Source organism: Zingiber officinale, chromosome 6B (genome assembly GCF_018446385.1).
Source record: "Zingiber officinale cultivar Zhangliang chromosome 6B, Zo_v1.1, whole genome shotgun sequence".
NCBI classification, from domain to species: domain Eukaryota; kingdom Viridiplantae; phylum Streptophyta; class Magnoliopsida; order Zingiberales; family Zingiberaceae; genus Zingiber; species Zingiber officinale.
In genome coordinates this window covers 60,549,134-60,564,555 of record NC_055996.1, presented here as the reverse complement: position 1 = coordinate 60,564,555, position 15,422 = coordinate 60,549,134, and the positions used below count along the sequence as shown (strand labels likewise).

The 15,422-nt window shown below is 37.4% G+C and overlaps 1 protein-coding gene across 1 annotated transcript; it reads left to right on the top strand.

Annotated features, from left to right (window-relative positions):
• The first annotated feature begins 8,022 nt into the window (after positions 1–8,022).
• LOC121992517 (O-fucosyltransferase 10-like) lies at positions 8,023–13,942 on the top strand. The gene is made up of 10 exons (XM_042546962.1): positions 8,023–8,504; positions 9,710–9,788; positions 10,446–10,513; positions 10,616–10,704; positions 11,911–12,108; positions 12,387–12,591; positions 12,672–12,836; positions 13,075–13,242; positions 13,344–13,534; positions 13,626–13,942. Exons 1-10 carry the CDS (start codon positions 8,190–8,192, stop codon positions 13,771–13,773), a joined length of 1,626 nt encoding a protein of 541 aa, XP_042402896.1. The 5' UTR covers positions 8,023–8,189; the 3' UTR covers positions 13,774–13,942.
• The last annotated feature ends 1,480 nt before the right edge of the window (positions 13,943–15,422 follow it).

Below are 15,422 nucleotides of genomic sequence, written 5' to 3'. Positions count from 1 at the left end.
CATCTATGGAATGGAGACCGTTAATGATCTCTTTAAACCTACCATGAAGTTCACTTACATTCTCATTTTCCTTCATGGTGAGGTTCTGGAGTTGGTTGAGGAACAAGTCTCTCTTGGCAATTCGAGAGTCCCGAGTCCCTTCTTGAAGCTCAATGAGCTTGTTCCATAGATCTCTTGCACTAGTAAAAGGACCTACCTTGACTAGTTGGTCCTTGGCGATTCCACATTGCAAGGTGACCATGGCCTTGGCATCGGCTTGTGCTTTGCGGAGTTGTTCGGTAGACCACCTTGACGATTCGAGCTCCTTACCTTCCTCATCTCTTGGTGGTGTGTAGCCTTCCTTGACTGAGAACCACATGGCAATGTCCGTCTTTAGGTAATACTCCATGCGTCCCTTCCAGTACTGGAAATCTGCCCCTTCAAAGTAAGGTGGTCGATTTGTGCTAAAACCTTCCCTCATGGCCATCTCTTTGCTCTTAGGTTGTTAAGCCGGATGAAGAGCTCCAAGCTCTGATACCACTTGTTAGGATCCTGGATGGCTAGAGGGGGGTGAATAGCCTCTTCAAAAGCTAAAACTCAAAGATAAAACTCACACGAGTGGTTAGCGCAGCGGAAAACAAGTTAAGAACAGAATAAGAATAAGAGAAGAAACAAAGCAAACCACAGTGACTCAAGTGTTTACGAGGTTCGGGGATAACTTGCCCCTACTCCTCGGTGTCCGTAAGGTGGACAAGCCGATCTTCGGTAGATCAACCCCGGTGAACACCCGGCTATGAACTTTCTCCTTCTCGGTGGAGTGACCTCTCAACAAAGTCTCAACAGGTATGTAGAATATAGCACAAGACTTACTGAGCTTGGTGACTTAGGAGAATGAAAATTAAGCTTACAGTCACGCGAAGGTCAGTGAAACAGAGAGCAAGTCGAGACAGCCGCTTCTCAGCCCCGAGCGTCAAAGCTTTTGCACCGATCGACAGAGAGTTTCTTTTCTCCAGAAAAACTTCTTCTTAACCCTCTCTTCAACCAGCCTTTTATGTCTCTGCCATCTCTGCCTTTCGCCCGCAACGGATCCCTGCCAAACTACAGCAAATCTCTGCATCCAGCCATAGCATCGCCAATCACGCTTCTTTCTCATCTGATCATCTGAGCTCACACCAATGGAATTCTGGTCTTCACTGGTGTCTCTGAGCTCCACCCAATCACCATGAGTTGAGCTGATCGATGCCAGATCACCGCCAGATCGCAGCCACGACTTTGCTGCTTTAACAGGTTTACAGTGGAACATAGCAAAAGTTTCTCTGGTATCCTCTACTAATGAAGCTCAATTTGAAATCAACCAATTGCAAATTACCAGTAACCTGCACCTCAAAATCTTGCAGCAGATGGTTAGAAATATTTAGGCAAAAGCAACTTTGAATCAGAAAGAAACAGAGAAAGTGCATGCAAAACAGACTATAGTATGGATCGGTCTGCAGACCGATCCATACGTTCAAATTTCTTTTTCGATCGTTACTGATCGGTCTGCGGACCGATCAGGAACTAACCTGATCGGTCCTCGGACCGATCAGGTGTCGCGCGCACAAGCCTGATCGGTCTCCGGACCGATCAGGCATCAATCTGACCGGTCCCGAGACCGGTCAGTATCGATACAGTAGCATACTGAGTATTCGCAGTATGCTACTGAGTTCTCACTGATCGGTCGGCGGACCGATCAGTAACAACACAGTATGCTACTGAGTGTTTACTGATCGGTCCGTAGACCGATCAGGGCACACTTAGTGTCACTGGATCGGTCTGCCGACCGATCACCCGTGCCACTTGTGCCACTGGATCGGTCTGATGATTTAAGAGGCAAGCTTCCAAGCTTGCTACCCTTAATCCTGACAGTCCAGAGACCGAGCTACCGAGCTCTTCTCCGACTATACATGCCAAGTTTCCATACTTGGACTTCCCAATACCAGATGTCCGATCACCCTTGATCCATCTGGATTTTCCCTTGCCTGGCTTCACTCACCAGGACTTTCCAATTGCCTGGCTTCACTCACCAGGACTTTCCAATTGCCTGGTTTCACTCACCAGGACTTTCCAATTGCCTGGCTTCACTCACCAGGACTTTCCAATTGCCTGGCTTCACTCACCAGGACTTCTCCAATTGCCTGGCTTCACTCACCAGGACTTCTCCCGTGCCAAGCTCCTTGCTCGGACTTTTCCCAATCAGATTAATCAGGTCAACCAAGTCAACCCTGATTTGTCTGAGTTAATTCAATATCTGATTGAAACTTAAATCAGTGTCAACATCAAAACAACATCCAGGTCAGACTGTATCAACAGCAATTACCGATTGATTATCTCAATGTATCATTATGGCAGGCACTGGTTTTTCTATCCACTGGTGGATTTAGAGTCTTTTGTATTAGATATCCAATTTGTATCACAATAGCCTTCTAGTACCGCTGGATATCTTGTATAATGTAATCCATACTCTAAGGTATATCCTAAATATTTAAGAACCCTTATTAATGCATTCCAATGGTCATCATCTGAATTACTTGTAAATCTACTTAATTTGTTGACCGCGTATGCAATATCCGGACGTGTGCAGTTAGTGATATACATTAAACTACCAATTATCCTCGAATATTCCAATTGGGATACAAGTTTACCATGGTTCTTAGCCAAATGCAAGCTTAAGTCCATCAGTGTTTTCACAGGGAAAAGATCATATACATTAAATTTCCTTAGCACTATCTCAATATAATGAGATCGTGAAAAGATAATTCCATCTAATGTCCTATTGATCTTAATCCTGAGTATAACATCCGCTATACCCATATCTTTCATATCAAAAGTTTTAGTCAACATCTTCTTGTTGGGGTTGCAAGGTTGCAAACATAGTTCTACATTGAAACACATGGGAAAGATCATGGGTTTATAAGAGAAAAGATATCTTCATTGGCATGAGGCCTTTTAGGGAGAGCCCAAGAACAAAACCATGAGGGCTTAGACCCAAAGTGGACAATATCATACCATTGTAGAGATATCTAAATTTTTTTTGATCCTACAATTGGTATCAGAGACATGATACTTACGGAGAGGCAAGTAGGTCAGGGTGACCGGATGCTTAAAGGGAGGCCCGAAATATGTCAGGGTGACTAGATGCTCGCGGATAGGCCCGAACAGGTCAAGATTGACCGGATCCAACTACTTGCGGGGAGGCCCGAAACAGGTCAAGATAACTGAATGCTCACGGGAAGGCCTGGACCATGAGAGTAATTATGGTCCTTTGTTTGAGGGAAGGATTATTGGGGTTCAATCAAAGTCCCACATTGAAAAGATTTGGGAAAAATGATGGGGTTAAAAGGATGTAGGATATCTCCATTGACATGAGGTCTTTTGGGGAGAGCCCAAGAGCAAAGCCATGAGGGCCTAGGGTCAAAGTGGACAATATCATACCATTGTGGAGATATGTGGACATCCTTCATCCCAACAATTGATATTAGAGCCCGGACTGCCAGAAGATTTAATCGCCGACTGTGCACAAGAGCTATGGTCTGATTGAGCCATGTGGGTAAAATATTGACCTTGAACAAAGAAAGTGAGGGCTCCTATGTTCGAATCACGAGGACCAAACACCAGGCAGGAAGTCCTAGTTGTGGCTAGGCAAGGAAGTCCTAGTAGGTCGGGTGGACCGAGGGGCAAGAAGACCTGGTCGGGCAAGGATGGGACGTGGGAAGCCTGTGGTCCTTTGTTTGAAGGGGGATTGTTGGGGTTACAAATATAGTCCCACATTGAAAACACATGGGAAATATCATGGCTTTATAAGAGAAAAGATATCTCGATTGGCATGAGGCCTTTTAGGGAGAGCCCAAGAATAAAATCATAAGGATTTAGGCCTAAAATGGACAATATCATACCATTATGAAGATATCTAAATTCTTTTCGATCCTACACTTCTTAATAGTCATGATTATATCATGATTACTACTCATGATGAGCATATCATCTATATATAAACAGATAATGACAAACGATTTAAATCCATTTGACAACATAGTTTTGTCAAATTTCTCATGTCACTATTTTGGTACTTGTTTTAGCCCATATAGTGACTTCACAAGTCTACACACTTTATTTTCTTGTTTGAAGCCACAAAACCCTTTAGGTTGCTCCATATATATTTCTTCTTCTAATTCACCATTTAATAAGGTTGTTTTCACATCCATTTGATATATCTCAAGGTTATGTATTGCAGCAATAGCAATGAGTATTTGAATGGATGTGATCCTTGTTACGGTGAATATGTATCAAAGAAGTCAAGGCCTTCCTTTTGTTTGAATCCCTTTGCCACTAGTCTTCCCTTATATTTTTCAATAGTTCCATCAGCCTTATATTTCTTCTTTAGGATCCATTTACATCCTAAAGGCTTGATTCCAGGTGGAATATCCACCAATTCTCAAGTATGATTTTGCATGATGGAATTTATTTCACTATTGATGGCTTCTTTCCAAAAGGGAGCCTCGTGACTTGATAAGGCTTCACTTATTATTCTTGGTTCATTTTCCAACATACAAGTCATGAAATCAAGACCAAATGAATTTACTATTTTGGCTCTCTTACTACGTCTTGGTTCTTCATTATTTCCAAGATTATTTTTACTCGCAGTTTCATAAGTTCTTTTATTTGAACTTTCCTCTTTCCTATCTTTGCAAGGAAAGATATCTTCAAAAAATACAGCATTCCTTGATTTAATTGTTATTCTAACATGTACATCAAGGAGTGTTGATTTATGCACCAAAAATCGATATGCAATGCTATTATTGACATATCCAATAAAAATGCAATCGATTGTTTTTGGTCCTATTTTAGTTTGCTTTGGTTTAGGCACTTCCACCTTAGCCAAACACCCCCATACTTTCAGATATTTATAAGAAGGATTATGACCCTTCCATAACTCATAAGGAGTTTTATCTTTACTTGTGAGGGATTTTATTGAGAATATGGTTTGCCAATAAAATAACTTCCCTCCACAAATTCTGGGGTAAGCCGAACTTATCAGCATAGCATTCATCATTTCCTTAAGAGTTTGATTCTTACGCTCGACAATCCCATTTGATTGAAGAGAATAAGGAGCTATCGTTTGATGAATAATGTCAGATTATGCATAAAATTCATTAAATGGACCATCATATTCTCCTCCTCGATCACTTCCAATTCTTTTAATTCATTGACCAATTTGATTCTCAACTTCATTCTTATAATTTTTGAATGCTTCTAAGGCTTCATCTTTGCCTTTCAATAGATACACATAACAGTATCTAGTGTAATCATCAATGAAAGTAACAAAGTACTTTTTGCCTCCTCTAGTTTGCACAAATTTTAAGTAACATATGTCACTGTGAATTAATTCTAGAGGAGTTGTGCTTCTTTCCACTAAATGGAAAGACAACTTTGTCATTTTAACTTCAACACATATTTTATATTTATGTGTTGGATCAACATTAAATGTTGGCAATAAGTTTAAATTAATAAGTTGTCGCAAAGTGTTATAATTTACACGTTCAAGTCGAACATGCCAATTGGAACACTCGACCAAATAAGCAGCATTTATCATTTTATTGCTATTAAATTCACGGTGTAGAACCATTACATTCATTTTAAATAGACCGTTCTCCATGAATCCTCTACCTATGAATTGATCATTTTTTGTCAATACATATTTATTTAACTCAAACACTAGCCTGAATCCAGCTTTGACAAGAGCCGACCCTGACACTAAATTCTTTCGAATGTTGGGAACATAAAGCACATCAATTAGAGTCACTTCTTTGCCTGATGTCATCTTTAGAACCACCTTGCTAAGACCAACAATGTTGGAAGTTGCAGAATTGCCCATAATTAGTTTTCTCCCATTAATAGGGGTATAAGTTGAAAACTAGGTCTAGTCAGAGGAAATGTGTCGTGTGGCATCAGTATCGACCCATCACTGCCTTGGATTGTCCACCAAGTTAGTTTCAAATACAATGGCAGTCGGATCTAATTCTAACATATCTATCGACACTGACTTATCTTCAATCATGTGCACGTGAGTGACTTTCTTTGGATGTCGATAATCTTTGCCCTTGCGATTCAGTTTGCCACAGTTGTGGCATGTTCCTTAGAACTTCTTGGCCCTCCCTTGACTCTATCCTTTGTCGGGATACTTTCTTTTCTTACCATTGTTTGGTTCCAGCAGATTTGCCTTTGCAAATATAAGCATTTTTATTGATTCTGATTGCTTGTGATTGTCTTCTTCAATTCGCAGTTTTACAATCATATCCTCAAGTCTCATTTCATTTCGCTTGTGCTTTAGATAATTTTTGAATTCCCTCCACGAAGGTGGAAGTTTCTCGATTATCGCAGCAACTTGAAAGGACTCATTCGTTGTCATGCCCTCGGTGTGCAGATTATGTAGGATCAACTGTAATTCTTGGACTTAAGTTGTTATAGTCTTGGAATCAATCATTTTGAAGTCTAATAATTTGCCGACAATGAATTTCTTTAGTTCGACATCATCTATTTTGTACTTCCTTTCGAGATATTCCCATAACTCCTTTGCAGTTGTCATTAGAATATACATGTAATATAACGTGTTATCCAAGCTATTGAGGATATAGTTTCGACATAAGAAGTCACTATGTCCCCAACATCATATACCGCCCTCTTATCTTCATCAGTCTCGCCTTGAGATATGGAGGGTGCATCTTCACGTATGAACCTTGCAAGATTCAACATGGTTAGATAAAACAACATTTTTTGCTGCCACCTCTTAAAATCCGTACCTATAAACTTCTGTGGCTTCTCGCCAAGCGCTAGTAGAACAGGAGTCGTCGATGATGAATCCATTAAGATTGCACGAATAAAATTCGTCTTAAAATTATTGGGATTTTGTAGTGGTGGTGCAATCTGAGTGCGGGCAGAATGATGGTATACCATCGTTTTAGCAAAGTCGAGGCTAGAATTAGATTTTATCTCTTTAAGACTAATTTGCCCTGCACACTGTGCTCACAAAATACGCCAATCGTCTCCCAAGATACAACGACTTTATCTAGCGATAGCAGCACTGCAAATCGCAAGACCTCTAAATCAAAGAAACTTCTCGAACTCTCTAATACAAGTATGGAATGCAATGCTTATTTTTCTTAAAAGGAATTGAGTGAGTGAAATGAGGATGTGAGGGATCTTATTTATACTAAATGAAGGGGTATAAAAATCTTTTAGTTTAATTAGATCTCATCCATCCATTTTAAATTGGATGATATAGATCGTATCCTTTCCTAAGAGATACAATATTTCTTCATTAGATGTCACCCTTTAGGAATCAATGAATGAGATTAGGTCATCCAAAAGACACTAAAACCTTTCAAGTTGGATGAATAAGATTTATCAATTTTGATCTTATGATCTAGATTTAATTTTTCATTCAATTTAAATTTCTAATAATTTTTAAATAAAAAATTCATTCGTCTAATTTTTTTTATAGTCGATTGATTAAGGGTATTTTTTTTTTATAATCGATTGATTAGGGGTGTAAAAAAAAAGAACTTGATTTGAAGGGGACAAAAATTAGAAAATGCCCCTCGTGGCCTCGTCATTCAAACGACGTCCTTTTTTTTAAAGTAAAATAGTTTTTGAACAGATTATTTATTCAAAAATACTTTTATTTCCGAACTGTTGTAGCTAAATTATAATTACTATATTAAAGAACAAAATTATTTCAATATAACAAAAATTATTTATATAGATAATTATTTTATTAAAATTATTTAAACTTAATTAAAATCATATCCAAACTATTGAAATTCACCTTTGCCACCGGAATATATTTCGGTGTTATTTTAGTATTTTTAAAGAGACACTTTTTTAATTTTTAATTTTAAATTTGTATTTTTGTAAATGTCAAAATAGGCTGATTTAATCGAGAACGCCTATAAATCCTATGAAGGCTTAGCCCACCGCCTCATGCAATTAATTTAAAGTCGCCTCAAATTCTTGTCCCCTCCCTTCTTCCTCTTCTTCCTCGGAGCGAGCAAGACGAAGACGAAGACGACGACGGCTCAAAGAGATTTCCATGTGAACTCGATTCAATCTTTGCTTGCTCAAGAATCCTCCCCAAATCCAATCTCCATGGATTCTTCTCCGAGCGCCAGCAACAAATGAAGCCGACCAAGAGCCGCGCCTTGAGCCCTCCCGCCGCTGGCCGGCCCTGGCATTGCCGACGCGGAGGAAAGCCTCGCGATGACCATCCCGATGGCGGTCCCTCCGTCCTCTGCCGTCTCATTCCGTCGCTTCTTTTCCTCGCGGCTCTCGTTGCCTATCTTCTTGGTCTCTGGTACTGCGCCTCCTTCTTCTCCGCCTTGGGTTCGACGTCTCCGACACCTCCTCCTCCGCTCGGGTCGGTGTATCGGAGCAACGAGCTGTTTCAGAAGCTATTGCCGGAAATGCTCTCGGATAATTCTTCAGCTGCTCAGGTTTGTCCATTAATCAACCCTCTGAAGCTGCTTGGTAACTTAGGGATTCGTAAAATATTCTAATATGATTAGAGATGTTGGGTATTTGAAAGAAAAAGAAAACTTCTTGAAGAAATCGTTTGAGAAAAACGTAACGAAATGAATGACGAAGATTTATTTTTCATAAAGATCCCTGAAATGGAGCCTTCGAAGAATCGAATGATCCTCTACCAAAAGGGAAAAGCGAGAGAGAAAAACCCCAACAATCCGTTTATTCCTTTTTTTTAAAAAAAAAAAATAAGGAAAGAAAGAGGTCTAGACTTGTTGCTAACGTTGTTGGCACTAGGATTTGTGAAACTCTGTGGTTGCACAACTTGTTAGTTTGTGATCTTTAAACAATCTAACAACTTGCTTTGGTATATCGACTGTGAGATGAACGAATCCCCATGGTTGCAACTCTATGAAATTTATACAATATTTTATTGCACATTCGATCTCCTCTATTGGTTCTGTATGTCATCTTGTATTTTATATTATTCAAGCCTTGTCTTTCCAGGTTAACAATGTCAACTTATGCTTCCTCAAAAAGAAAAATGTAAATTACATTTCTTGATCATATGTTGCCTACCTGCTTAGACTAATTAATCTGAAGAAAAAATTTTCTCCTTACAATATTTGATATTAGTTTACCAAAGCCTTGCTTCATGAGTGCACCAGTGCTATTCATGTCTATGATTCATCTGCACGGGCAATCATTGTGTATCATGAATAAAGGTGGTTTTCCTATTTTCGTCATGATGTTCACATTCATGCTTGTCCAAAAGCTACTACAATTTGTTTTAGTTCAAACTATTAATGGTTAAAACTAAGTGGCTCATATCAAGAACTGCGGATTTGCTAGTAGGTGAAGATGGAGAAGAATAATTGAACCACCACCTCTTTTTCCTATTTCATTGCTTGGTTGACTTGTAAAATTAACAAGCTTGCCACCATTTTTTCATAGTTTTCTGTGTGCTTTACTAGCTTTGATCTGCTAATGACCTTCAGTTGGTACTGCAAGTTATGATGTCCCATTTACTTGTGAAATATGCTTTGGGACTTCCCATTTACTTGTGAAATATGCCTTGGGACTTTGTAAAATATTGTCCATTGCATTGTTTTAGCTTGATTTTTTTTTTCATTACCTAAATATGTAATGGTTAATTGGGATCAGCTTTTGTTTGCAGATAAACAAGATTTGGACAAACAGAAGGAAACTCAAACAGTCAAAGCATTGCACAATCCATAAGACACAGTATTCTTCTGGTACAATCCTAATTAAACATGTTTTCTGTCCACTATAAATTTGTCCCATTTATTGTTTCCATAGGAGGTTTTATTGTCCCTTAGATTTTATGATAAGCTCCTCAGGTTTGTTTTCTTTAGTTACGTTGTTCAACACCATGCCCTTCAGTTCACCCTTGCAGGAATTCCCTACTATTTCCCACATTACAAAAAAGTGCCTCCAAATAGGAAAATTTCAATTTGATCCAAGTATAAAATAAAACTAAAGGTATTACAACATGACTGACAAAGATGCATATATGTAAAGTAAAAAAAGTTCCATACAACACCACATTGCAACTAATGCACCTATGTGCGCCAATACATGCCTATTAGGCACATGCATAAATTGAGTTCTTGCCCAATGCGGTACACTGGATGACTCATGTGTGTTACACACGATCTCACCATCTGCTAAACACATGAATTGGAGCGCTTTGTTCGAGCTACATGTACTTCTAATTAACTAGACCATCTAATTTTTCCACATTGGTAAAGGACTCACATGAGAATCTGCACTCAGCTTATCCCAGGCAAATCAGTATCTGATTTAAACTAGGATATCAGTATGCTTGCTTATGGATGATATAATTTTGATTGATAAACGTTTGATGATGCTTCTTTGCTTCTACACTTCAGGGTCAATAGAACCATCAGGTTATCTGATAGTTGATGCAAATGGTGGTCTAAATCAACAACGCTCATCGGTACATCATTCGTCTATATGTGATGTTATTTAACATCTAAGGCTTCTTGAGTTTTAAATTAGCATCACCTTATGGTTACTTTCGATGTGCTATTGTTTCCAGATATGCAATGCTGTTGCATTGGCTGGACTGCTAAATGCTATTCTCGTTATTCCCAAGTTCCATGTTCACAACATTTGGATGGATCCAAGGCAAGTAAACATTTCTCATTTGGTACATGCAATATCATTTTTGATATGTCTTCAATTAAATTCTTAAAAATAGGGCAACAAATTTCTCATTTCTTTCTTCTTATGCGGGAGCCACTTTTGGTGTTTTCTTCTGTATGCTGCTTGGTTGTATTTATTTAATTGCATAAGGTAACAGGTATTTATTTATTTATTTGCATAAGGTAGTGTCTCTGCTTCCCTATTGCTCAGTGACTTGTTAAATGTTCTAAATATATTCTATGCTATCCTCTTAGCTTCTATGATGCTGTAATGAGTTACTCTTTCTCAACCTTTCTCTTCTCACTCCTTGAATAGTATTTTATTTCTGCTACTTAGTGTAGTTTCCAGCTCTTGTATGGAAAATTTCTAAAAAACTTATATCTTGACTCTGCTATATCTTTGGATAATATGCATCAAAAGTCATGACTTACATTTTAAAATCACATTCTAAGTTAGTTTTGAGGATTTAACTGACATGACTTGCATCTGAGTTAACATGATATCAGAACATCAATATTTTCATGTAATGGGATACATTGGTACAAGTTACCATCTAACCTTTGGTACAAACACTAACAGTGGATGATGAGTTAAGTGACTTCAGAGTACAATTTGATTTTCATAAGGCCTTGACCATCAAGGGATATATGGAGAAGTAATATTATCATTCACCAATATAGTTTTATGGTTTTGGGCTTTTGGATACTACTTTTTAAATAACTTGCTAGAATTTTATGGTATACTATTATCATCCATCAATATTATATATCATAACCTGCTAGAATTTTTTATGAGAATCCTTTGGGTCTTAACATGCAATTTGGAATAACTCCACCAAGTTTACTGGATAAGGAGCTAAAAATATCTGCATCTTGTAAATTGAGATACGACTTCTTTTTCAGCAATGTAAAATAGATTAAATGGAGATGCTGTCTCCATTTAATCTATTTGGTACTTGTTCCAAGACAGTCACAAAGAAACTCAATAGCTTCAAATTTGGTTAATTAGTTGATGATATAGGAACTCATTTAATTCAGATACTGGCCATATGTAGCTTACAATAATTTATATCTTGAATTTCCTTCTTGTGAAATAATGGATTTACATTATTAGTGTACAATCAAAAAGTACTTGTTAATGAAATTCAAACTCTGTATAACTTTAGAAGTGCTCTAACACTTTTGGCAGCAAATTTAAGGATATTTATGATGAAGATCACTTCATAAACACTCTTAAAGGATATGTGAAAGTGGTGAAAGAACTCCCTGAGATGATTGTTGAAAGATTTGGCTACAATACCAGCAGTATACCAAACTTGAAAGCTAAAGCTTGGGCAACAGCAAGATTTTATTCAGATGTTGCACTACCATTATTGCAGGAGCACGGGTATGCCTTGTTACTAGATTAAGATTGGTCCAAAGTGCCAAAAATTGATTTGTATAGAGTTTTTTTTCCCCAACTGCATACATTTTCATACTACTTCACTATTATTACATAAATGCTAATGCATTCACAAACATAAAATTAATGGCATAAAAAACTCTTATTTGGAAGAAAATAAAATTCTGTGTTATAACGACTGCTCATTGATCTACATTTTAGATGTGAGTAGGATAAAAATTCTGATGCCATGCTTAATAAAATGCCCCTCATATGTGTTTCAGTGTTATTCGCATTGCCCCTTTTGCAAATAGACTGGAAGTTGAAGTTCCATCAGACATGCAAAGACTTAGGTGCTTAGCTAATTTCAAGGCAATCAGCTTCTCACCTTCCATAGCAACAATGGCAACGAAGCTAATTTATCACATGAAAGAGAAAAGTTCATTATCTGAGGGGAATTATGTTGCTGTCCACCTACGCTTTGAGGCGGTATTGGATCTGAACCTGTGCATGTTCCATGTACCACATACTGTTGTTACTGGGTTCATTCTTTGTCACTGCAATTGCAGGACATGGTAGCCTTCTCGTGCTGCATTTTTGATGGAGGAATGGATGAAAAAGTAGAAATGGATTCAGCTCGCCAAAGAGGTTGGAAGAAGTTTAAACTCCAAAGTCACTGTTTGAGACCTGATCTAAACAGAATGCAAGGCAAATGCCCTTTGACTCCTTTGGAGGTAACTAATTACCTCTAGAAGCTCAATACAATTCTGGAGCTAATCAGCCAACTATCTATCTGAAGCATGTTCTGCACATACAATTCTGGAATCAATTTCCAAAGATTAGTATTTTCCTTAAACCAACGGATCATCTGAGGCATGCATGCATTGACCTTAGATATACTATCTAGTAGTTAGCTTATTTTCACACCACATTGTGTATAATTTTTTTTTTAGTTTTTCCTTGTCAGAATAGGTGGGAATGATGTTAAGAGGCATGGGCTTCAATAACAACACTCCAATTTATTTGGCATCTGGCAAAATATACAAGGAAGAAACACACTTGGCGCCGCTGTTGCAACTATTTCCACTTCTACAGACAAAACAATCTCTTGCTACTCCAGAGGAGCTTGTTCCATTTCAGGTGCACTTTAATTTATTTGCTCGTTCTTCTACTAATTTACTTCCTTATGTGCTTTGTCCGAGTATATTGACAGCCAAAAGGATCGGAAAATACTCTTGTAGGATTACTCATCGAGGTTGGCTGCCTTAGACTATTCTGTGTGTCTTCACAGTGAAGTTTTTGTGACCACCCAGGGTGGCAACTTTCCACAGTTCATGATAGGCCATCGTCGATTCCTCTATGGAGGGCATTCTAAGACCATTAAGCCAAACAAGCGAAAGTTGGTCATGTTGTTTCAAGATGCTAATATCAAGTACAACTACCTAGATAGCTTGGTTTCTCTGTGTTTCTCTGATGTTTGCTAATATCACTTATAATGTTTAGTTGTGTTTCGATAACTACAGTTGGAAGTCTTTTAAGGAAGAAATGGAAGGAATATTTCGTGAGAGCGAAAGAAAGGGAATGGCACAACGGAAGAACGATCAGTCTGTGTACTCCTCCCCTTTGCCAGATTGTACTTGTCTCCAAGATCAAATAATTCAACATCCTTGATCACGTAGTAGCAACATCAACTTTTTAATTTATTTATAAACTTATCTGTATAAATCTTGATTGTGATCGTATTTTTTGTTTTTTTTGTTTTTTAATTTCAATACATATATTCAGATGGAAATTAACTAAGTACTCCTTTGTTTCATTACAAAAAGGAACAATTATTTGTTGGGATGGAAATTGACTAATTACTGCTATGTTTGATTACAAAAAGGAACGTTTTATTTCTTATGGCTTTGAACAAACTCTTCTTCTAGAACTAATTTGTTGGGTGGTCCTTTAATTATTATTTTTTATGTATACAGCTCCAACGGGGTGCTTTCACGTTCCTAAGGCCTAAGTTTTAACCTCGCTGCCAACTATAATATGCAGGTTGAACCCACAACATTAATCCACTTCTCTCTAGAAGCACATCAACTTCATCAATGCTTCATTGTAAGTTTGAGAGCGCCATGAATATTGGGGGTAGGTAACCTTTTGCTATCTATGCTTGTTTTTTGCCAAAAGTGTCTTGTTTCTTGAAAGATGGAAGAGGAATTGACAAGAAGTAAACGACACCCTATGAAGTTCTAGGCCTACTAATCATATTCAATCGGCTGTTCTGAGAGATTGATACTTACATCTTTAGCTTATTTCTTAAATTTGGTGTGTAAAATCATGTTATATTCAAGCTAGCGATTAAGTTTGAGCTTGATTTTATAATGAAATTCGAGCGAGCTTAAGTGTGCATTGTATGAATGTGATGGAGTTTGAGCTCGACTTGTTTATTTGCTAAAAAAAAAGGGGTTAAAACTATATGGTAGACTATTCATGTATATGCAAGGACTAAATTTTAAATTTGACTTGCGACTCAAGTTGAAATTTAATCAAAAGGTCAATTTGTTTGGAATATTGGATAAGTCAAAGGATGGATGGAGATAAAGGTTGCATTTTGACAAATTGGATGAAATAGTTCATCTTTTATTCAGTCACTTGTTCAATTAGAAAGAAATTGAAGTATGGATAACCATAAATAATGATTTCATAATTTGTTTATTGCATGTATAATGAGTTTTATGATTGAATATTTGCCCTCTATGATGACAACTACTGAATTATTGATAGGGGAAGCAAGTTGACTCATAATAGGGATGGGAAATATATAGGAATATACAGATAACATAAGGATAAATATAAAGAAATAGTTGATTTAATTATCAGCATCCATTCTTCGTCCCATCACTTCATTGGCAAGGACTAAAATGAGGAGTTTATGAGAATCTTTATCCTTGACTTATCTCCTCTAATTCATCTATCCTTTCAATCTTCTAACTTATCTTCCAAATGAATATGCCATGATATTTTATCACACTTTGTCATGATATTCATAGACGATTAATGATCATTTTACCAATAAAAACACAGATGCCAAAATACTTAAATCTTAAATTGTCAATAAGAGGAGAGGATATATATATATATATATATATATATATATTCATCACTAATCAACCATTGATGAATACGCATAGTAAGATTATCGATTTTTATTCTCATCGAAACAGAGAGCATTGCATTTATGATATTTTTCACAAAATTTCAATGACAAAATAATGAGAAGAGCATATAAGGAAAAGAAGGTAGGTGAGCAAATTAATGGATTCTACATC